The sequence below is a fragment of the Panthera leo genome, chromosome C2, assembly GCF_018350215.1.
Source record: "Panthera leo isolate Ple1 chromosome C2, P.leo_Ple1_pat1.1, whole genome shotgun sequence".
In the NCBI taxonomy this organism is placed as follows: domain Eukaryota; kingdom Metazoa; phylum Chordata; class Mammalia; order Carnivora; family Felidae; genus Panthera; species Panthera leo.
Genome location: NC_056687.1, coordinates 130,677,054 through 130,702,190, shown reverse-complemented (window position 1 = coordinate 130,702,190; position 25,137 = coordinate 130,677,054). Strand labels below are relative to the sequence as shown.

General features: G+C 39.0%; 1 protein-coding gene across 2 annotated transcripts in view; it reads right to left on the bottom strand.

The window, feature by feature from the left end:
- Positions 1–25,137, bottom strand: part of CPNE4 (copine 4) — a 684,237-nt gene that overhangs the window by 125,667 nt on the left and 533,433 nt on the right. For both annotated transcript variants that reach the window (XM_042956193.1, XM_042902930.1), the window contains 2 exons: positions 11,540–11,611; positions 5,974–6,048 (listed from right to left, as the gene is read on the bottom strand). In XM_042956193.1, the coding sequence (XP_042812127.1) occupies positions 5,974–6,048; positions 11,540–11,611 (147 nt within the window). The remainder of the gene's footprint in view (positions 1–5,973; positions 6,049–11,539; positions 11,612–25,137) is intronic.

The window sequence follows — 25,137 nt, the reverse complement described above, 5'->3', positions numbered from 1 at the left end:
GGAATGATTACCACTAAGGAGTCCTCTGATTCCTAGAAATAAAACAATTCATAAGCAGCTCAAAAATATCGTAAATGTACACTCAGAAATTTGTAACTTAAAAACAACAACTCTGGGATTAATTGTATGGTTACATGACACAATGTGGAATTTTTGGCTTTTTTTTTTTTTTTTTTTTTTTTTTTTGCTTGACCATCAGCATTAAGGTGGCCCTTGGGACAGCTCAGTGCAAGCAAGGTTAACGATATAGGCATTTTACTGAGGTTTTGCTCTGGTAAAATTTTTAATAACTTGGAGGCTATATCGCCCTGCCCTTTTGGTCCAATATGAAAGACATTTTGTCAGGCAAGAAGGCAATAAGCAATCCGCTGAGGTCTGGAATAGAAAAAGAAGCAGCACATTTCTATGACAGCGATCTTGAAAATGGAATATTGGAATAAGAAAAGAGTATCTGAAAGATTTGGGGCCATACCCAAACTCTATAGCTTTCTATCACTGTGACTTTGGACAAACTATTTAACCTTATTATGCTTCATCTGTAAAATGTAAATAATAACATCCACCTTTAGGAATATGTTTTTGAGTTTTGGAGATAATGTAGGTTAGATACCTGACACTTAAGTCATTAATTATAACCTGCTGTCATCAACTCAGGCTAGGTTAGTTTTCAGGCAGCATACTTGAACATAGTAAAATCGCAGCCCAGCAGGTAGAGATTTAATGTTGCTTTAGAACAGGGGTTGGCAAACCATGGTGTGTGGCCTAAATCTGGCCCACAGCTTGTTTTTGTAAATAAAGTTTTACTGGAAGGCTGACATATTCATTTACGTATTGTCTATGGCTGTGTCCATGCTTGAGAAGCAGAGCTGAGTAGTTGGGGCAGAGACTATCTGGCCTGCAAAGTCTAAAATATTTACCATCTGGTCCTTTATAGAAAAAGTTTGCCAACCTCTGCTTTAGAGACATATGTGTTTATTTATTCAGCAACCCATCAATCTAGCATCTTGGGAACACTAAAAATGGAGTTTACAATGAGTACTGCTACAGATGTGGGGATCAGTAGTGAGAGAATTAGTTCCAGCATACCAACATGAATACTTTCTCAGGAAAAAGAGAAAGAATACTCTTTGTTGGCTTGAATGTTCTAAAGTGATTACATTCCTATCTCTACTTACTTATTAGATTAATTGCCAACTAGCTGCTAATGTACTAAATGTACTTTAGAAATTAGAACACCTACCTCTCCATTAAGTGAATTGCATTAACGTTAGATAAATAAGTTATTTCTTGCAAACCTAATCTATTTTATGTGTGGTTGTCATTGAAGACTACCTCTCAGATTTCAAGGACTCTGGATTTCGATCTTAGGTAGATGGCTGCTGATTCGCTGGAAATGCAAGTTAAGTGACTGTTTCTATCAAAAGAAAAGGGGAATTTCTTTGTCATTGTGATTTGCAAAGTACTTAGTGCTCACTGGTATACCTACAATAGCAGTTCTCAAACTCTTTGGTCTTAAAACCCCTTTACATTCTTAAAAATTATTGAGGACCTCAAGGAGCTTTTGTTTATGTGGATTATATCTATTGGCATTTACCCTATTATAAACTAAAACTGAAATTTAAAAAATATTCATTTGCTGCATCATTTTAAAAATAATAAAAATAAACCCAGTACATCATAACAAAAATAGCATTTTAGTGGAAAACAACTGCATTTTCCAAATTTAAAAAATAGTCAGAAAAGTGGCATTATTTTACATTTTTGCAAATCAGTTTAATGACTTAATGGCTTAATAGAAGGCATTCTATTAATAGGCATTCTATTAATCCTTCTATTAATAGGATTCTCATATCTGTTTTTGCATTCAATCTGTTGTGATATTAGACATCATGCCACTTCCAGAAAACCATTGTACACATGTGAATGAATGAGAGTGAAGAATGAAAATAATACCTTAGTATTATTATGAAAACAGTTTTGACCTCATGCATTCCCCTGAAACGGTCTTTGGACCTTGAACCACACTTTGAGGACAGCTGCCTACAGCATACCTTCACCTCCCTCCTCCCTGGTTCTATTTCCCTGAAATACCAAGTTCTCCACATCTAGAGACCAATTCAACTTATATTCATTTGCCCTAAGTCCTGAAGAAAAATTTGGATTTTAGATAGGCAACCTGATTGAATCCCTCTCTGTCAGTGACTGTGTGTGTGTGTGTGTGTGTGTGTGTGTGTGTGTGTAGCCTTGGGTAAGTCATTTCACATCTTCTCTTTTACAGATGAGGACAATGACATTAGATCAGAGGCTTTCTACCTGACGCATTTGGGTATCAGAAGGTTACCAGAGTATTACAGGGGCCTGGGGATCCAGATGACCTATAAGCATTGTCTGAATTGGATACAGCATATTTTCCCCACATATTCATATTGAAAACTTTCAAGTATATGTAGAAATTAGTTGCTCTCATGATACTAATTAACACAATTAAAAAATTAAGACCTTTATTTATCTTAGTGGCTTTTAGTCATGGTACATTTTCTCAATTAATAGTTAAGTTTAACTGCTAACATGTAGGTTATGTAGGTAATGCTAAAAGCAAGAAGGAGATTCTCCTTGATAAACTCTGGGAACTATTTTTCTTGCTGTGACATGAAATAATTGTATTATCTTATTCTGATTCTATCACAAAAATACTGTGGCAAATTGCATTTTCCAAAGATGGCTACCACCATGTCCACTGTCCACATGCTTTTCTACAGTACAACTTTGCCACTCCCCCATCAGAGTGTGCAGTCTAACTCCCCTCTCTTTGATTCTGGGCAGGCCTTATGACCTACATAGAACTAACACAATGCAGCAGACGTGATGCTGCATGACTTCCAAGGCTAAGTCATAAAAATGCCACTGAGCTTTTCTGTTCTCCTGGGATGCTTTCTCTGGGAAGAGCCAGCCACCATGTGGGAAATGTGCCTAACCCAAGACTACTATGTAGGCATGCTGGCTGACCAACCCAGCTGAACCCAGCCTTTCAGCCATTCCATGTGCCAGGCATGTGAGTAAAGCTAGACTGAGCTCTCCAGACAAGCTCCTCCCCTAGCTGAGTATTGCTGTATGGCTTCTGTCAACATCATAAGAAGCAGAAGAATTGCCCCATTGAACCATGCCTGAATTTCTGACCCTCAAAATCATAACATGTAATAGAAGAGTTAAGTCACTAGGTGTTGAGGTGGTTTGCTTTGCAGCAATACATAACCAGCGGAGTAGTAGTATCTGGATAAGTCACCAGACCTTGCTGAGCCTTGGTTTCCTGAAGAGGTTGCATGAGGTGATCTTCATGGTATCATCTTAGAGCTCCTTAATTCTACAACTTTCCCCTTTTTCCACCTAAGACCATTCACCTTCCAGTCCAAAGAGGAGCAATGGCCTCAGCCTTCTCCTCTTTGGATTACTAAGGAGTCTGGGCTAGATACCACCATAATTTGAAGGATCTGGAGTCTACATCACTGGGGCACTGAGGCTCAGCGGTGACCAGGGCCTTAGATAATCAACCCAGACAAAGGTGGGAATGGCCACCTAGAACCAAATTAAGTGCTACATGAGATTTTTTCAGTTTTGTGAGCCAGTGCTCATTCAAATGAAGGGAAGCTGTTCAAACACCTCAGAGCTAATGGGCCCACTAACAAACCCCCAAGTCCTCTTGCACTATAACATAAGTCAGTTAGAAAGTGGAATAGAGGTGCTTAAGAGACTATTAAGTAGAAAGAAGCCATTATAAGCCATTAACTGAGCAGCTTAAAACTGCTACACACTGACCCAGTGGCTTATAATGGCATCAGGAAAGATACTACAAAGAAATTTGGTGAATTATTCCAAAACCTGGGGAGATGATGGGAAAGGAAAGAGCATAATAGCCATTAGGAACTTAAGATTAAAAGCTTACGTCCAAGTGACATCAATGCACACTGCAGTTTCCAGCACCCAGTTCATGCTAATGGCAGAAAGTAGCAGTTCTCGAAAGTTTCACACAATCTACTCAGGACACTAAAGACATCCAAATATCATCCATTCATAAGTATAGAGTCTTTTCTGATGTCCCTAGGCAGAATGAATTAACCTTCTCCAGACACTCTGATTATACATTACCTATCACATCCCGTCATGGCTATAGTATTATTTATACCATTTGTTGTTTAAATTTATGTTTCACTTAGACAGTGAATTCCAGGTTGTGGGTATGAGAATGTTTAAAGAATGTCTTTTCCCACCATCTAATGCATAACAAGCATGCAGCAAAGATTTGTGAATGAATGATGAATGGAGAATGAACAAATACAAGAATGAGCTAATGAGTGTATAAATGGGCTGAGTACTGTTCATAGGTGAAAGTGAATGAGATACGCCAGGATATAAGCTGCCTAAGACTTTAAGGAATTGCTTGAGACATTGGTTTACCTTTTTCAGCCTAATGCCTATAAGCAAGTGTTTGAAAAAGTGGTGCCACCTCTAAAAATCCCCTGTTCTCTAGTTGTGCTCTAGGAAAATGGAATCCTTTGTGCATACATTTATTAATGTGATGTGTTTTTTTGACTTAAAGATACGGTTGGAGGGAGATCATAAAAATATGGTGAGGTTGGAAAGGACACCCCCCCCACCCTTTTTGATGGGTGGAAACTAAGGAACTTTTTCTGTATATACAAGACTAACATGGCTTATGATTGGGTAAAAATTGTGAGATACAATAGAGAACACAGACGGGAGTCAGACTCCCATGTAACCGACATGGAAATGAATCCTCAGTTTTACAATTTACTAGCAGGATATGTTGGCCAAGAGAACTGCTTTACAGACCTCCCACTACAGGGAATATAACTGACCAAGGGCCCCAGCCACTGTGCCCTGAAATACATCTCTGCACTTGCACCAAGGCCAGGCTTCCCATGGGCTGCTCCCAGCCAGTGCCTGCATGTGTAGGGGATATTAAGGCAGGCATGGGAGACATGAAACTTTTCTGCTGGTCAATATTGGCCCCAGGACTCCCTGATGGCTTCGCCGACCCTTCCTTAGACTGAATGGCATTCTAGGACACTGCCACCTGCTCTTCTCTCCCTCTCTCCCTCTCTCCTTTAGTTATGGTAAGACTTGCATTGTGGTCTGCAAACTTCCTCCCTATGTTCCCTACACAAGCATTTTCCTAATAAAATCCTTGGGTATTTAAGCCTGTCTTGGTGTCTGTTTCTTGGATTATCTGGACTAACACATGGAATGACCTTAAGTTATTTCATCTTTGAATCTGATTCCTCATCTGCAAAGCAAAAGTTAATAATGCCTGTTACATGGGAGCTGTAAGAATGATCAAATGTGATAATGCATGAAAAGCTCTAGGGGTGCGTAGGTGGCTCAGTTGGTTAAGCATCTGACTCGATTTCAGTTCAGATCATGATCTCTCAGTTTATGAGATGGAGCCCCAAGTCGGTCTCTGTGCCGACAGCATGGAGACTGCTTGGGATTTTTTCAGTCCCCCTCTCTCTGCCCCTCCCCACCCCTCACATGCACTCTCTCTGTGTCTCAAAATAAATAAATAAACTTAAAAAAAAAAGCTCTTAACCCTGTTCCTGGAAAACATAGGTGCTTAATGAAAGTCACTTTTCCTCCCTTTCACGTCTTCTTTTTTCTTATGAAATTTTCCTAACAATGGGGCTTAAACCATATTTATCTGTGCACATTGACCTGTGACTCTTGGGAACAAATGAAGCCTAGGTGTAACAAAATTGTCTTCTTTTAATTATAGTCCCTCCCACTTCTCATGAACTGCTTCTAAAATTTGGGGAAGTCTTACTTTGCAGACCTCTGTGAAATCTTTGATCTGTTTAATAATGTGGGAAAGGGAGAAAACAGCTTCAGGGGAAAATCTGATTAAACTTTGTATGTTAGCCTTATTACTTTCTTCAGTTAGGTTAACACCCAGCACTTTACCTTGTCATCCAATTTCCGTGCATTGAATGCAAGTTCAACGTAGTCATCATTGCCAGATAGTTCTTCAGCAATCACCTAAAGGAAAAAATTTTCACATATTTTCAAGTGTTTTCCAGAAGCTGTTGAAGCCATTGTTCTACTCCAAGGATCCCAGATTAAGAGAAGTATTTAAATATTTAAAATTAAGAAGGAGATTAAATATCTTTGAGATGAGTGAAGGAAAAAGATCTCTAAGATGTCTTAAAGTAAAGATGGCAAGATGAGGGGTTGTTCTCCTGGGAAAGAACAAAGGTAAATCTCATACCTGGATTTAATATCCCAAAGCTTCTCTGGGACTGTGGGCTTTGCAAGTGAGCCTTTGGATTCATGGCTTTTTAGAGCAACAATGGGGTCTTCAAAGACCCTTTGAATCATTTGTATGGAATTGAACCAAGAAGTTAAAAAAAAAACTTTGACATGAATGTATCATTTAAAATATTCAAGCAACAAACTCAGGTAAGTGCTTGTGAGAATGGTCATAACTTAAATCACAGGGAATCCTTTTGAATTTTTCCCTTAAAAAATGGCTTAAAATTTTTGAAAAGGGAATCAGTCACTTTCAAGTTAAAAAGGAATGTTCAAAGGAACTCAGGAGGTTTGCCTCCTGGCAATTTACCTCCCTAGCAATTCAGATTCTCCTGGTAAGTCATTCTACCTTTTCTTTTTCTTTTGTCCCCACAACTAAATGATTAGAACACTTTCTCTACCTTTCTCAAGGGCTCTAAAACAAGATGCCAAAGTTTCAAATACTAGACTTTAAGTACTCTAGTATTTGAAACTTTGGCATCTTGTTTTAGAGCCCTTGAGAAAGGTAGAGAAACACTCAGATATCACCTTACGCCAGTCAGAGTGGCCAAAATGAACAAATCAGGAGACTATAGATGCTGGAGAGGATGTGGAGAAACGGGAACCCTCTTGCACTGTTGGTGGGAATGCAAATTGGTGCAGCCGCTCTGGAAAGCAGTGTGGAGGTTCCTCAGAAAGTTAAAAATAGACCTACCCTATGACCCAGCAATAGCACTGCTAGGAATTTACCCAAGGGATACAGGAGTATTGATGCATAGGGGCACTTGTACCCCAATGTTTATAGCAGCACTCTCAACAATAGCCAAATTGTGAAAAGAGCCTAAATGTCCATCAACTGACGAATGGATAAAGAAATTGTGGGTTATATACACAATGGAATACTACGTGGTAATGAGAAAGAATGAAATATGGCCTTTTGTAGCAACGTGGATGGAACTGGAGAGTGTGATGCTAAGTGAAATAAGCCATACAGAGAAAGACAGATACCATATGTGTTCACTCTTATGTGGATCCTGAGAAACTTAACAGAAACCCATGGGGGAGGGGAAGGAAAAAAAAAAAGAGGTTAGAGTGGGAGAGAGCCAAAGCATAAGAGACTCTTAAAAACTGAGAACAAACTGAGGGTTGATGGGGGGTGGGAGGGAGGGGAGGATGGGTGATGGGTATTGAGGAGGGCACCTTTTGGGAGGAGCAGTGGGTGTTGTATGGAAACCAATTTGACAATAAATTTCATATATTAAAAAAAAAATAAAAAAATAAAATTCTAAAAAAAAAAAAAAAGAAAATTTAAGGTTTTATTTAGAAATACTTCCAGTATTGCCCAATTGAACACTATGTGATGACAGAAATGTTCTGTAATCTGCACTATCCAATACAGTAACTGATAGCCATGTGTAATTATTTTTTATTAATTTTTTAAAAAATTCCAGCCGTTTCACATAACATGTTATATTAGTTGCAGGTGTATAGTACAATGATACAACAGTTCTATATATTACTTGGTGTTCATCATGATAACTGCTCTTTAATCCCCCTCACCTATTTCACCCATCCCCACACCACCTCCCCTCTGGTAACCATCAGTTCTCTATAGTTAAGAATCTATTTCTTATTTTGTCTCTCTCTCCTTTAAAAAAAAATCTTTTCCTTTGCTTGTTTTGTTTCCTAAATTCCATATATAAGTAAGATCATATGGTATTTACCTTTCTCTGATTGGCTTATTTCATTTAACATTATACTCTCTAGCTCCATCCATGTTCTTGCCAATGGCAAGATTTCATTCTTTTTATGGCTGAATAATATTCCATTGTATATACAGATACCACATCTTCTTTATCCATTCATCTGTGGATGAATACTTTAGCTGTTTCCATATCTTGGCTATTGTAAATAATGCAGCAATAAATATAGGGATGCTTGTATCCCTTCAAATTAGTGTTTTTGAATTCTTTGGGTAAATACCCAGTAGTGCAATTACTGGATCATAGGGTAATTCCATTTTTAACTTTTTGAGGAACCCCTATACTCTTCTACAGTGGCTACACAAGCTTGCACTCCCACCAACAATGCATGAGGCTTCTCTCCACATCCTCACCAACACTTGTTTCTTGTGTTTTTGATTTTAGCCATTCTGACATGTATGAGGTGATATCTCATTGTAGTTTTGATTTGCATTTCCCTGATGATGAGTGACATTGGGCATCTTTTCATGTGTCTGTTGGTCATTTGTATGTCCTCTCTGGAGAACTGTTTGTTCGTGTACTCTGCCTATTTTTAATTGGATTATTTGTTTTTAGGGTGTTGAGTTGTATAAGTTTTTTATATATTTTGGATACTAACCCTTTATGAGAGATGTCATTTGCAAATATCTTCTCCCATTCATTAGAATGTCTTTTAGTTTTGTTGATTATTTCCTTTGCTGTGTAGAAGCATTTTATTTTGATGTAGTCTCAATAGTTTATTTTTGCTTTTGTTTCCCTTGACTCAGGAAAAATATCTAGAAAAAAGTTGCTATGTCCAATGTTGGAGAAATTACTGCCTATGCTCTTTTAGGATTATTAGTTTTAGGTCTTACATTTAGGTCCTTAATCTGTTTTGAATTTATTTTTCTGTATGGTGTAAGCCAGTGGTCCAGTTTCATTCTTTTGTATGTAGCCATCCAATTTCCCCAACACCATTTGTCTAAGAGGCCATCTTTTTTCTCATTGCATATTCTTTCTTCCTTTGTCAAAGATTAATTGACCATATAAACGTGGGTATATTTCTGGTCTTTCTATTCTATTGCATTGTTCTATGTGACTATTTTTATGCCAATACCATACTGTTTTGATTACTAAAGCTTTGTAGTATAACTTGAAATCTGGAATTGTGACACCTCCACCTTTGTTTTTCTTTTTCAAGATTTTTTTGGCTATTTGGGGTCTTCCATGGTTCCATATGAATTTTAGGATTGTTTATTCTAGTTCTGTGAAAAATGTTGGTATTTTGATGGGATTGCATTGAATGTGCTGATTGCTTTAGGTAGTATAGATATTTTAACAATATTTATTCTTCTGATTCATGACATTGGAGTATCTTTCCACTCGTTTGTGTCATGTTCAATTTCTTTCATCAATATTTCATAGTTTTCAGAGTACAGGTCTTTCACCTCCTTAGCTAAGTTTATTCCTAGGTATTTGATTATCTTTGGTGCCATATTAAATAGGATTGCTTTCTTAATTTCTCTTTCCGTTGTTTTATTTCTGTATATAAAAATGCCATGGATTTCTGTACATTAATTTTGTATCCTGCAATCTTACTAAATTCATTGATCAGTTCTAGTAGCTTTTTGGTGGAGTGTTTAGGGTTTTCTTTATAGAGTATCACGTCATCTGCAAATAGTGGAAGTTTTACTTCTTCCTTACCAATTTGGATGCCTTTTATTCATTCCTCTTGTCTGACTGCTGTGGCTAGGACTCCCAGCGCTATGTTAAATAACTGTGGTGAGAGTGGACATGATTGTTGGATTGTACTGTTTATGACTCTAAAGTGTCCTTTTTTGTCCCTTGTTACAGCCTTTATTTTAAAATCTATTTTTTCAATATTTTTTCCAAGTATTGCTACCCTGGCTTTCATTTTATTTCCACTTACGTGATAAATGTTTTCCATCCTTTCACTTTGAGTCTGTATGTGTCTTTAGGTATGAAATAAATATCTTGTAGGCAGAATATAGATGGGTCTCTCTCTCTCTTTTTTTAAGTCTATTCTGTCACTCTATGTCTTTTGATTGGAGTATTTGGTACATCTACATTCAAAGTAATTATTGCCATTTTGTTACCTTTTTTATGGTTGTTTTTATAGTTCCTCTCTATTCCTTTATTCTCTTGTTCTTTATCTCATGATTAGTTTTCTCTAGTAAAATACTTGGATTCCTTACTTTTTATTTTTTTTGCATATCTATTACTGTTTTTTGATTTGTGGTTACCATTCAGTTTATATATAACATCTTCTGCATATAGCAGTCTATATCACGCTAATGGTCCCTTAATTTTGAACTCATTCTTCATTCTTTTCCTCTCCACATTTCAGATATTTGGTACCATATTTTATATCCTTTTATCTTGTGCTTCTCTTGACTGATTTTTACAGACACACTTAATTTTTCGGCTTTTGTGCTATTTTTCTTACTCTTACTTATGGGTTTTATTTTGCACTCACAGAATCCCCCTTAACATTTCTTGTAGGGCTGGTTTAGTGGTCATGAATTCTTTTAATTTTTATTTGTCTGGGAAACTCTTTATCTCTCCTATTCTGAATGGTAGCCTTGCTGGATAGAGTATTCCTGGCTGCAAATTTTTCCCTTTTAGCACTTTGAATATATCATGCTACTCCCTTCTGGCCTACAACGTTTCTGCTGAAAAATCAGCTGATAGCCTTATGGTGTTTCTTTCATATGTAACTGTCTTTTCTTGCAACCTTTAAAATTCTTTCTTTATCCCTATTTTTTTCCATTGTAATTACTATGTGTCTTGGTGTGGACCTCCTTGGCTTGAGTTTGTTGGGGGATCTCCGTGCCTCCTGAATCTCTGTTTCCCTCCCCAGATTCATAGCCACATGTAAATATTGGCTATGATATATATGAACACTTGATACATGGTTAGTGTAAGGTATGGATATTTTCTTTTATTTAATTTTGAATAGTTTTATTTAAGTTTAAATAATCACATGTGGTTAATGGCCACCAAAAACGATAACATAAATCCAAACTATTATATTAAAGAGGAGGGCTAAATGCTGAGTTCTCTGGTCCTTAGCAACAAATCTAACCTTGGACTAACCATCATCAGAGCAGATTTTTAATTCTCAAAAAAAATGAGAAGCAGGGATAGGTAGTTTGATCATTTGAAAACCCCAGACAATTCTATATTCTTAATGTCATTGACAACTCCATTTTTGTTCTCCACTAAAACCTATATATTAACTGCAGAAGTGCTTAATAAAAGTGAATGGCCTCACTTTCAAATCCTTATTCTATTCCTTTTTCCTAGGGGTGGAAGGGTCAAAATTATATGGGAAAGAAGGATAAATAAGAAAAAAGGAACAAGAAGGATGGGGGTGACTTGGACAGCTGGGCAGTTGTGGCATCAACCCCAATGGGCAGAGAGTCTGCTTCTCACTGAAGGTTTGGACCAGCGAACACCATCTAAGCACCAAGACAGAGAGCTGCTAAGGGAGGGCTTACCGTGATGGAGGATTTCCCTGCTGTGTTCCCATGCTTCAACAAGGATTTAGACAGTTTTCTCTGGGAAACGATCTGCACAAAAGAAAACAAAAGGTGAAGATATTAGTTATATGAATGTCTACTTTTTAGTTTTTCCTTTACAAAATTCTGCATTCACAACTCTACTTGAAATTATAACACTGTATCTGTTTATTTTCTAAGATTTTTCCATAAGCCTCTCCTAAATACAGGTTCTTCTTTCTTTCTTCTTATGGCATGTGATGTAAGAGAGTGAGGGCATGAGAAATTACAGATTATTCAGTTAATTCAGAGGTGACTTAATTGTTCCTGAAACGTTTACCACCAAATTAGATAGAAAATGTTGGATATGCATTTTATGATAAAGCAGATAAAGTTTCAGAATGATCTCAAATTAGCACTAAAACCTCTGTGCAAAGTGGGTGATGGGCTACAGGGAGGAAAAGAAACTCAAGGTCTAAATATACATCTTCTGTATCTATAATCTCTAGAGTTCTGTTTTTAATATATTCTTTAGGAAGCTATAAAGTCAGTCATTAGGAAACTGATGCTCAGAAAACCACTAGGAGTCATTGGAGTCCTCTTCATAATTCAGTATCAATGCACAACATGTCATGACAACCAAAGTTGCCATTATATTGGGAGCTATTTTTAGCAGAACGTGTCACATCCCCCTCTTACTTCCTTTTTTTGAAAAAAAAAAGTATGGCAAGGCATTGAAGACCTGATGGATATGGAACCCATGATTCCCAAAAGAGAAGAGGTTTAAAAGAATCAAATGAAAGCTGTGCTTTTGCTAAGGGAGAACAAAGTCATACTTTTTGGTAAGCAGCTCTACCTAAGACGGCTCCCAACAGTCCTATTCATGCCATTGTGCAATTCTCTCTCTTTGAGCATGGGATAGATCTAATAACTTGCTTCTAATGAATAGAATACCACAAAAGTGATGGAGTATCCCTTCTGGGATTAGGTTACAAAATGAATGTCACTTCCTTCTTGATCATCATCTCTTATTCTTCTCAGAGCCCTGGCCCTGGGGGGAGCAAGTTACTATGTTGTGAGTAGCCCTACAGAACAGCCCATGTGGCAAGGAATTGATGTTTCCAGTCAACAGCCAGTAAGAACCAGAAGTCTGCCAACAGGCCCATGATGAGCTTGAAGCAGGTCCTCCCCTAAGTTGAGCCTTGAGATAACTGCACCTTGACAGCAGCCTTGTGAGAGACCCTGATCCAGAGGACACAGCTACACTCTTCCCTGATTCTGTGAGATTAATGCTTGTTTCAGCTGTCAAGTTTTAGGATAATTTTTTATGTAGCAACAGGGAACAACATACATATACACATTATTTACAGAATAAGAAAGGAGATCACTATAAAAAGCAAGGAGACAAACCCATTCTCTGACATCCTTAGATATTTTTGTCTCTGTCTTAGAGCAATGAAAATACTGAATGTGCTTGTGTTAAATAAAAAAAAAAATCATAGAACTTTCCTAAGCCAAGCAGATTTAAAGATCCTGATTCTTGGGGCTCCTGGGTGGTTCAGTCAGTTAAGTGTCCAACTCTTGACTTTGGCTCAGGTCATGATCTCATGGTTCGTGGATTTGAGCCCCACATTGGGCTCTGTGCTGACAGTGTGGAGCCTGCTTGGGATTCTTTCTCTCCCTCTCTCTCTACCCTCCCTTGCGCTCTCTCTCTCTCTCTCTCTCTCAAAATAAATAAATAAATAAAAATATCCTGATTCTCAACTGACTATGATTTGAAGAGGAAAGAGTATTTCTTTAAGAAACCATCTGGTGCTTGATGGTGATGATGATGATGATGGTGATGATGATGATGACCGCAATGGGAGCTCCCATTTTAAGGAGTACACATTCCCCAAATATTTACTTACACTTCATTGTGTTCAGGTTTGGAGCAGAAAATAGATTGAACTAGGTTGAAGAAGAGATGAAGAGGGAAGGAAATGGGGCAAACATATGAAGACAAATCTTTCAGTAAATTTGGTGATAAAGTGAGGCAGAGAGATAGAATAGAATCTTCAGGAAATGAGAAATTGATTAAGGTTTCTGTTTTAGTGGTCACTTTATTGCTAATTTTATATGCTTACAAATTTGGGATTGTTAGTTTCCTTTTCTACATGAGGAAAATAGGACACAGAAAGTTTAAGTAACTTTTCCAAGGACACAGTCCTTAGAGTTAGTGTGGCAGGGATTTGAACATGGCTCTGACTTCAGAAACTGATGTCGAGCCGTAGCTGGTAAGTAAATTCATGAAACAGATTCAGAGAATTTTCACTCCTGGATTTTCACTTTATGTGTTTGCTTTTAAGCCCTTGATCTCATATTTGTGAATTTAACCCTCAATATGTAAACATGAAGAAGATTGTAAAGAAATAATCAAGTTAGGGGCACCTGGGTGGCTCAGTTGGTTAAGCGTCTGACTTCCACTCAGGTCATGATCTCGCGGTTTGTGAGTTCAAGCTCCGCATCAGGCTCTGTGCTGACAGCTCAGAGCCTGGAGCCTGCTTCAGATTCTGTGTCTCCCTCTCTCTCTCTCTGCCCCTCCCCCCCTTGTGCTTTCTCTCTCTCTCTCTTTCTCTCTCTCTCTGTCTCAAAAATAAATACACATTAAAAAAAAAGAAATAATCAAGTTAAACCTTAAGAATGAAGTAATCTGAAGATATTGGCCTTGGTTAAGGGGGGTGTAGCATAATGATTAAGAACATAGGTTGTTGTTTTTTTTTAATTCACAGCTGGCTATCAATAAAATGACGTGAAAAAAATTTCAGATGATAAAGAATTGGCATTCCTTCCTATAGTTACTTCTAAATCTAAATTCCTCATCTTTTTCACTCTACTCATTAAGAAGGTTCCAGTGGTTCATAGCCAAAATTATCTCCTCTCCCTCTGCCATTCACAGCTTATTACTTGTTTTAGAAAAGCTACAATTTCCTAGAAAAATGTAGACCTCATTCTTGAACTTGAGATGAACCAAAACACAGAGGAAACACAGGAAAACAAACAGCAAAGGGACATTAGGAAGACTTTATAGTTTCTCTCCAGGGGGTTTTCAGCAAGGAGGAATAGTGGAAACACCCGAATAATTGACAAGGGTCACTGGTAAGTAGCAGCCAGGCCAACATCTGACTAAAGAAAGGCAACATATCTTTTACTAAATAAATTTGGCCTCAGAAATACTTCTGTCCAGGTGCGCCTGGGTGGCTTGGTCAGTTGAGCGTCAGACTTCAGCTCAGGTCATGATCTCACAGTTCATGGGTTTGAGCCCCACGTCGGGCTCTGTGCTGACTGCTCAGAGCCTGGAGCCTGCTTCGGATTCTGTGTCTCCCTCTCTCTGCCCCTCCCCTGCTCACGCTCTGTCTCTCTCTCTCTCTCTCTCTCTCTCTCTCTCTCTCAAAAATAAAATAAATAAATAAATAAATAAATAAATAAATAAATAAATAAATAAAAAGAAATACTCCATTCTCATTGTTTCATCCACATTGGTGTCCTACCCCTATGGCTCAAAGTGACCCCACCACCCCTTCAGCACTGTAATAACCCACTCATTGGGTTACCGGGTATGGGTATGGGCACACTGTCTTTACAAACTCTGTCTTCCAAGATCCACATTTTCATTCCTCAAGTGAGACCAAGGGAGACTTAACTCACAAGAACTTGGATGGTCACATTCTCTTCCCTCACTCTTTTCTAGAAATGCCAACATTCTCATTTTTTGGGTGTAAAGAAAATGCTACTATGTTACAGCTCTTACCTTTTGCAAGTACTAGAAAGATAAGCAGTATCCTCAGAAATATTCCTTCTTAATAAGAGGGCATTTGGGTATACAAATGGCTAATCAAACAAGCAATCAAACAAACTTAATTTTACAGCCCCCAGGCCTCTATCTCAGCTCCAAAGAATGAGTAATAATTAGGGATTCAAACCTTTCATTGTAATAATGATCAACAAACAATGATGTTGCCATTCTTAGGACTGTTGGGCAAAAGTGGTAGGGATGTCCAGCTGGGTCAGTGTTCTATAGAAAAAAACCCTATTCATTGCAAATCTCACTTCTCATGTAGGTTTCCTGAAGCAACTGCATCAGGCTTAGAAAGGCCTTAAGTCTTGTCAGAGGACATCTAAGGCCAACAAACAGCCAGCTCTGCCTGGCAAGAGGATGCACTTGTTAGAAGTCCTCTAATTTAAGTAAAATGCTTGATAGAGAATTTAAAGCAATGACCACAAGGAATATTCACTGGACTTGAGAAAAGACTGGAAGACATGAGTGAGACCCTTAATGCAGAGATAAAGAATAACACAGCAGAGATAAAAGCCTCAATAAATGAAATGAGAAACATGCTTGATGTAATGAATAGTAGGATTAAACAAGCAGAGGAATGAATTAGTCATCTAGAAGAGAGAGTAATGGAAAGTAATCAGGCTGAACAAAAGAGAGAAAAGAATTATTAAAAAAAACAACAAGAATAGACTTAGAGAACTCTGTGACTACATCAAACATAATAACATTCATATTCTAGAAGTCTCAAAAGAAGAAGAGAGTGAAAAGGGGGCAGAAAATTTATTTAAAGAAACAATAGCTGAAAACTTCCTTAATCTGTAGAAGGAAAAAGATATCCAGATCCAGGAGGCACAAAGAACTCCCATAAAAATAAACAAAAGCAGACCCACACCAATACATTTTGTAATTAAATTTGAAAAGTACAGTGATAAAGAAAAAAATGTAAAAGCAACAAGACAAAAGAAATCAGTAACTTATAAAGGAAAACCCATAAGGCTAACAGGATTTTCCAGTAGAAATTTGGCAGGCCAGAAGAAAGTGGCACGACATATTCAAAGTGCTGAAGGGGAAAGACCTGCAGCCAAGGATACTCTATCCAGCAAGGCCATCATTCAGAATAGAAGGAGAGATAAAGAGTTTCCCAGAAAAACAAAAACTAATGGAGTTTGTGACCACTAAACCAGCCCTGCAAGAAACATTAAAGAGGATTCTTTTTTTTTTTTAAGTTTATTTATTTATTTTGAGAGAGACAGAGATAGTGCAAATTGGGGAGGGGCAGAGAGGAGGAGAAGGAGGAGAGAGAGAATCTCAACCAGTCTCTGCACTGTCAGCTAAAACCAAGAGTCAGTCACTTAACTGACTGAGCCACTCAGCACCCCTAAAGGGGATTCTTTGAGCGGAAAGTAGAGAACATAAGTGACCGTATAAAGGTAGGAAACACAAGAGCTGTAAACAGGAATATTTCCGTAAAGAAATCAGTCAAGCAACTCACAAAAAAGTATACAAAATATAGTATGTATCTAAAATGTGGAAAGGAGAGGAGAAAGAATGGGTTGAAACTTAAATGACCATCAACTTAATATTGACTGCTATTTGCAGAAGAGCTTATATACAAGCATAGTGGCAAGCATGTATCAAAAACCACCAATAAATACACAAAGAATAAAGAGAAAGAAATCCAAATATATCACTAAAGAAAATCAGCAAAACATGAAAAAGAGAAAGACAAGAAAGGATTGGAGTAAATCTTCAGAAATGATCACAAAACAAGTAATAAAATGGGCAATAAGTACGTTTTTATCAATTACTTTGAATGTAAATGGAATAACCAATCAAAAGACACAGCGTTACAGAATGGATAAAAAAAACCCAAGACTCATCTATATGCTGCCTATAAAAGGCAGTTAATTTTAGACCTAAAGGCAGAAGCCCTCTAATTTGATTATTTTTTACTCGACAATGGGGTCATAACTGCAATCTTTACCATTCAACAAAATGGCGAAGTGTATGGGGAGGAAACAGAAGTTGAGACACTCTTTTTAGCAAATGTTGGACCAGAGGGACATCAGTGCCATGCATGATATGCATTTACAGATGGATCGGGGAGGAAACACTTATTTCCCTGTGAAATGGACAATATTCTAACACCATGGGTTCTCATTTTTCAGGAGAGTCCCCTGTTTCATTTGGATGAATGGGAACAAACCAGGAAAATAAAAAATGCTTTGTCCAATATTTCAGCAAGTGTACATTCAGCTTTCAAATGTCTTCATTTGAAAGACATTTCTTTCAAAGTCCTTCAAAACAGTCATTCTGGGGACTAGACAGTCATTTTTTATGAGATTGCTTTTATTGAAAGTATCTTCAGATTCTTTTTTGAAATTGCTTTAAGACTCCGTTGTAACAAAACACACTTATTGAACAACTTCTCTGTGCCAGGCACTGTTCTAAGGCTGTAGTGGTGAACTGATGAGAAACTTCTTTGGCAAATATTGACCTCTCTAGTATGAATCAGAATCAATTACCCCAAAATCATGTATTAGAGAACTTTTATTTCTTAAAAGGTAAGTACAAAGTACATGAAAAACTGTGGAAATAAGTCTGGAAATCACAGGATCAAATAAAGCTTGATAGTTCAACTGTAGGACATCAACTGAGCTTTGGATGTGCATCTCCCTAAGTACAACCATGTAAGAAGCCTTCCTTACATTTGTTTGGCTCCAGAGTTTTTTGTCAAGGAGCATCTCTAGTTCTGCAAACTAGCAATGACTGCCACCACCACTCCAGAGAACAGGCAAGGTTTCCTGATGGCACACTGAGACGGAGAGAGGAAGACATGTCCAGAGCCCCTCAGGCTTTACTATGGCAGGGCTAATGGGGCTTCCAACAGCTGGCACGGGCATCTCACTGCCTCAGGGCTTTCTCTGGTATCCATGCCTGTTGTCTACAGGTGCAGCAGGCTGAAAGCAGGGAGGATTACCATCCTTGGCAGTGGACGTCAACCAATGACTGATGGGCTTTGGTACAGAAATCCCCCAGTTCTTTTGCCCCAGGGATGGGGGTGACTCTGCAGTGTTTTTTCTACACAGGCATCCAAGTTTCCCTGGTGGGAAGAAGCTCTAGTTTTTCCAGTGGTGATTTGTCAGAAAACACACCCTTTACTTTATTGGTTATTTTCCCTTTCCTGTCTCACTTATCCACTCCCCTTTTGGTTTTTCCTTCACCTCCTCCAATAATCTACATACTCTCCAGCCCTTATCTGCTTCTGGGAAAACAAACAAAACTTTTACTCTGTGCCAGATAGTGTGTTGAGTGCTTCACACATCTTATCTCATTTGTTGTTGTTTAATTATCAATACTCTCTCTTTTCCCTAAGCAACTGGAACTAGAGAAGCAGGGCTTGGAGAAATTAAGGAGTTTATCTAAGGTCACATAACATTATGGACTAAATTGTGTCCTCCAAAAATTCATATGTTCAAGCTCTAAGCTACAAAGTGCCTGTATTTGGAGGTAGGGACTTTAAAAGAGATAATTAGGGTGAAATGAGGGCGGAACCCTAATCCAACAGCACTGGCTTCCTTATAAGAAGAGGAAGATACATCAGAGAGTTTTCTCCCTCTGCATATGTAACGGAAGAAAGGCTATGTGCATATAGTGAGTACAGCTGCCTGCAAGTCAGCAAAAGGGGCCTTGCCACAAACCAACACTGCTGTCATGTTGATCTTGGAATTTCAGCCTCCAGAGCTATGATACAATAGATTCGTGTTGTTTGAGCCATCAGACTGTGGTATTCAGTTATGGCAGCCCTAACAAGCTGATACATACAGCCTATAAGAGTTGAAGCCAGGATTCATTCCTTCATCGAATAAATATGTATTGGATATTATGTGCTGGGTATTGAAAATACAGTGCAGACACGAGCAAGAAGGGGCACTGCCCTCCCACACAACACACAGGTCAAATGCCAGCTCTGCAAGGAGAAGCAATGCCATGCCACGAAGGAAGACTGGCCTGGTCCAGGAGGTCAGGTAGGGCATTTCTGAAGAGACTACTCCTGATCTGAGGCTTCTGGAAGAGAACTGAATAGTCAAAGAGGGGAGAGATGATGCTCTGAGTTGAGGAACTGTAGGTAAAAAGGGTATAAGTGAGTATGAGGAACAGGGTGAGTATGAAGACAGAAAGAAGATCTTTAATTGATCCCCAGAGACTAGGCTTTTGGTGGCATTGCACTCAGACACTAGGTGCTTTAGCATTGTTGGCTGTGGTGGGTTGAAAAATGACCCCCCATGCTAGAACTGATACATGAATTCAGCAAAGTTGCAGGATACAAAATCAATGTACAGAAATCATTTGCATTCTTATACACTAATAATGAAGCAACAGAAAGACAAATAAAGAAACTGATCCCATACACAATTGCACCAAGAACCATAAAATACCTAGGAATAAACCTAACCAAAGATGTAAAAGATGTGTATGCTGAAAAGTATAGAAAGCTTATGAAGGAAATTGAAGAAGATACAAAGAAATGGAAAAACATTCCATGCTCATGGATTGGAAGAATAAATATTGTTAAAATGTCAATACTACCCAAAGGTATCTACACATTCAATGCAATCCCAATCAAAAGAGCACCAGCATTCTTCTCAAAGCTAGAACAAGCAATCCTAAAATTTGTATGGACCACAAAAGGCCCCAAATAGCCAAAGTAATTTTGAAGAAGAAGACCAAAGCAGGAGGCATCACAATCCCAGACTTTAGCCTCTACTACAAAGCTGTAATCATCAAGACAGCATGGTATTGGCACAAAAACAGACACATAGACCAATGGAATAGAATAGAAACCCCAGAACTAGACACATAAAAGTATGGCCAACTAATCTTTGACAAAGCAGGAAAGAACATCCAATGGAAAAAAGAAAGTCCCTTTAACAAATGGTGCTGGGAGAACTGGACAGCAACATGCAGAAGGATGAAACTAGACCACTTTCTTACACCATTCCCAAAAACAAACTCAAAATGGATAAAGGACCTGAATGTGAGACAGGAAACCATCAAAACCCTAGAGGACAAAGCAGGAAAAAAACCTCTCTGACCTCAGCCACAGCAATTTCTTACTTGACACATCCCCAAGGGCAAGGGAATTATAAGCAAAAATGAGCTATTGGGACCTCATGAAGATAAAAAGCTTCTGCACTGAAAAGAACACAATCAACAAAACTAAAAGGCAACCAACGGAATGGGAAAAGATATTTGCAAATGACCTATCGGACAAAGGGCTAGTATCCAAAATCTATAAAGAGCTCACCAAACTCCACACCCGAAAAACAAATAATCCAGTGAAGAAATGGGCAGAAAACATGAATAGACACTTCTCTAAAGAAGACATCCACTGGGGCGCCTGGGTGGCTCAGTCCGTTAAGCGTCCGACTTCAGCTCAGGTCATGATCTCGCAGTCCATGAGTCCCAGCCCCGCGTCTGGCTCTGTGCTGACAGCTCAGAGCCTGGAGCCTGCTTCCGATTCTGTGTCTCCCTCTCTCTCTCTGACCCTCCCCCGTTCATGCTCTGTCTCTGTCTCAAAAATAAATAAAAAAACGTTTATATATATATATATATATATATATATATATATAAAAGAAGACATTCAGATGGCTAACAGGCACATGAAAAGATGCTCAACGTCACTCCTCATCAGGGAAATACGAATCAAAACCACACTCAGATATTACCTCACGCCAGTCAGAGTGGCTAAAATGAACAAATCAGGAGACTATAGATGCTGGCAAGGATGTGGAGAAATGGGAACCCTCTTGCACTGTTGGTGGGAATGCAAATTGGTGCAGCCGCTCTGGAAAACAGTGTGGAGGTTCCTCAAAAAATTAAAAATAGACCTACCCTATGACCCAGCAGTAGCACTGCTAGGAATTTACCCAAGGGATACAGGAGTACTGATGCATAGGGGCACTTGTACCCCAATGTTCAGAGCAGCACTCTCAACAATAGCCAAATTGTGAAAAGAGCCTAAATGTCCATCAACTGATGAATGGATAAAGAAATTGTGGTTTATATATACAATGGAGTACTATGTGGCAATGAGAAAGAATGAAATACGGCCCTTTGTAGCAACGTGGATGGAACTGGAGAGTGTGATGCTAAGTGAAATAAGTCATACAGAGAAAGACAGATACCATATGTTTTCACTCTTATGTGGATCCTGAGAAACTTAACAGAAGACCATGAGGGAGGGGAAGGAAAAAAAAAAGGTTAGAGAGGGAGGGAGCCAAAGCATAAGAGACTCTTAAAAACTGAGAACAAACTGAGGGTTGATGGGGGGTGGGAGAGAGGGGAAGGTGGGTGATGGGCATTGAGGAGGGCACCTGTTGGGATGAGCACTGGGTGTTGTATGGAAACCAATTTGACAATAAATTTCATATAAAAAAAAAAAACAAACCTAAATCTTAACAGTTATAAATGAAGCCACAGATTTTAAGTAAACCATGTTTTATCTTCCTTCCTGGATATCTACAAGTATCAAAACAATATTTAAAACACCCACGTTTTAACATGTATAAACTTGGTAAAATATTCTAAAAATTACATTCAATGATTACTGCACATGTCTGGGTATTCCGGCAATGTCTGAATGAGTAATAAGGACAATTCATACTTTTGTATTTCTATTAAGTGTAGATGTCTTTGATTTAATTTCAGAAATAAAAACCCTTATTATAATTAGAAAAAAAAAAGAAAAATGACCCCTCAAAAGATATTCATACCTTAATCCCTAAAACCTCTGTATATTACTTTATATGGCAAAAAGTCTTTGCAGCTTTAATTAAGATCTTAAAATGGGGAGATTATCCTGGATTATTTGAGTGGACCCTAAATGCAATCCCAGTGTCCTTATAAGAGAGAATCAGTGGGCAGGGGGAAGGGGGGGTGCATAAGAACACACTCAGAAGAGAAGAAACCATGCAGATGGAACAGAGAGAGATTTGAAGGCACTGGACATTTGGAGTGATGTGGCCACAAGCTAAGGAACTGGCAGGGACCAGAGGTTGGAAGAGGCAAGGAATGGATTCTCCCCTATAACCTTCAGAAAGAGCACGGCCCTTCTGACACCTTGGCTGCAGACTTCTGCCCCCTGGAGCTGTGAGAAAATAAATTTGTGTTGTTTTAAGCCACAATGTTTGTGATAATTTGTAACTATAAACACAGGGAACTAATACATGAAGTTAGTCCATGATCAGGTTCAAAGTCCGGGAAAGGATGCCTCAGTGATGACTGATTCTGGGGAAATCCCTACCTTACCACTTCCCTCAGCAAGACAGCTGGGCAGTATTACTTCACCTGGTAGAAATCAGACCTGCTCAAGGTCTGCATTGTGCTAGGAGAGCCTTCTCCTGGTGCTGTCCCTCCACTTCCTGGTTGCCTTGCTGCCACTGCCGACCTAAAGGACCCACATTGTTGTCTCAGGAGCACAGAGTAACTCCTGAGATCTTTGGCCTCTCCTATGTACAAAACAATAAAGAGAAGTTTTAAAAATATTCTAAAGAACACTTTTTAAAAAACTTCAAGAACTGTGCTTCTTCTTAGGCTATTCCCTCTGCCTAGGATGACTCATACCCTCTCTCCTCAATGGGCAAATTTTATTCATTTTTCAAGATTAGAAGCTTTCAACAGTTGCTGTGTAGGAGGAAAGTGGTCACCTGTGGGACAGGGAAGAACTTTTGCTTTGCTCTTAATGTGTGTCCTCCCCTCCTTATCCTATCTGGCTCCCTCCAGCAGCACCAGCATGATCTGGGAACTTTTCAGAAATGCAGACTCTCAGGACCTACCCCAGACCTACTGAATCAGAATCTGAATTTCACCGAGATCCCCAGGTGATTTGCATGCACATTAAAGTTGAGAAGCACTGAGCAAGAAAGTGAGTATTGAATGTAGACAATTTTAGTATGATATGATCAGATTTTAAAGATTTATAGGAAAGGCCTTTTAAATTAATCCATTCTGATTTAGACTTTCATTAATGGGTAAAGTTGTAGGAACTAAGAAAGGTACATGCTGAAGCTTTGTCAGCCATCCAGGGGAGAGGACATGTGACATGCATGTGTGCATACATTTTATGGGAATTCAGTATAGTCCTTGCTTCCCCGGTGGAAGCTTACAAAAGGAACACCCTGGGGAGAATGATTCAGAATGACAGGAACAATGAGTGATCTACTGGTTTGGACTTACTGTCTTAAGCTTTCTATTAAGCAGAGTTCTAATTACTTCAAGTGTAATTACAGGATTTTACCCTTTCTCTGACTTCATTAGCAAGGGATGGAGTGGAGAGAGAGTTTCTGAGAGGGATTTAAGAATTGCTTGTGCATTAATTATCCACCTTTGTCTCTGATGATGGGTGTAAGTCCTCCTCATCACAAATGACTGGCTCTGAGTCCACCCTTTACCAGCCCCCAGTCATACTACGTGGCAATCAGGAGAAAGAGAAAGAGCTGTCTTCTCCAAGCAGCCCAGTGCCCAGGGTAGCACATTTTCGTCAGGCCAAGGGCACGAGGCACTTTTCAACCATCATCTTTGGCAGTCTGTGACTTGTCTTCAGTGAGGCTCACAACTAAATTAGTAGCCCATAGGACAGAGGAGGATTGGAGAAATTCTTTGACCATTTCTAAGTGAAAGAAGCAAACTCCAGCTTTGAGGTTGTCAGAATAAGTATTTTTATTACCATTCAACAGCTGAAGGAACCAGAGGGTCAAAGATAACTAAGGTCACTCAGCTAATGAACATTAGTCATAATAAATTTATTATTATCATTTATTAGTCATAATAAATACTACTTCAGGAGAACTTAATATGTGCCAGCTACTGCTCTAAATTGCCTTATGTGTATTGATTTATTTAATTCTCATGACAGCCCCATGAAGTATGATCATATGCCCATTGACGGATGAGAGCAATGAGTATAGAGAGTGTATTCGTTTGCTACGGCTGCCATAACAAATTACCACCAACTCGGTGGCAGAAAAGAAAAGAAATGTATTCTCTCCTGGTTCTGGAGGGCAGAGGCCTGAAATCAAGCTGTCTACAGGACCATATTCTCTCTGGAGGCTCTATGGAAGATTTCCATAGCTTGTCTCTTCCAGCTGCTGGTGCCTGCCATTGTTCCTTGATGTGTCCCTGTATGACTCCATTTCCTTTGTGTGGCACGCTCCTTCCTGTCTGTGTCTCTCCTCTGGAGCTCTTTTATGAGTACACTTGTTACTGGGTTAAGGGTTTACCTGGGTAATCCAGGATGACCTCCTCATCTTGAGATCCTCTACTTAATTAGATCTGCAAAGACTCTTTGTTCAAAGAATCCACATTCATCGATTATGGGGTTAGGATGTGGACGTATCTTTTTTGGGGCCACCACTTAGCCCACTACAGGGAGGCTAGATAACTTGCTCAAGGTCCCACAGCCAGGACATCTTCCATTCCCTTAGCTGCTACACTCATTCCCTTAGCCTCCCTAGTCCATCCAGTTCCATTCCCTGAGCTGCTACACTCTTCTGTCTTCCACAAATGACAGAGGCAGGTCCTGAGCTAAACCCTACCAGACACACAAAGTGATTCATACCCACTCATTGCCCTCAAGGAGCTTACCGTAGAGTGCGTTCCCTCTCACTCAGACCATTGCAAGAGCCTCCCAACTGGTTCTCTAGCTTCACTCTTACTACATAATGTAGAACAAGAATCACACACAGGGCTCTGAATGTTGACTCTGGTGTGAGAGCGGACA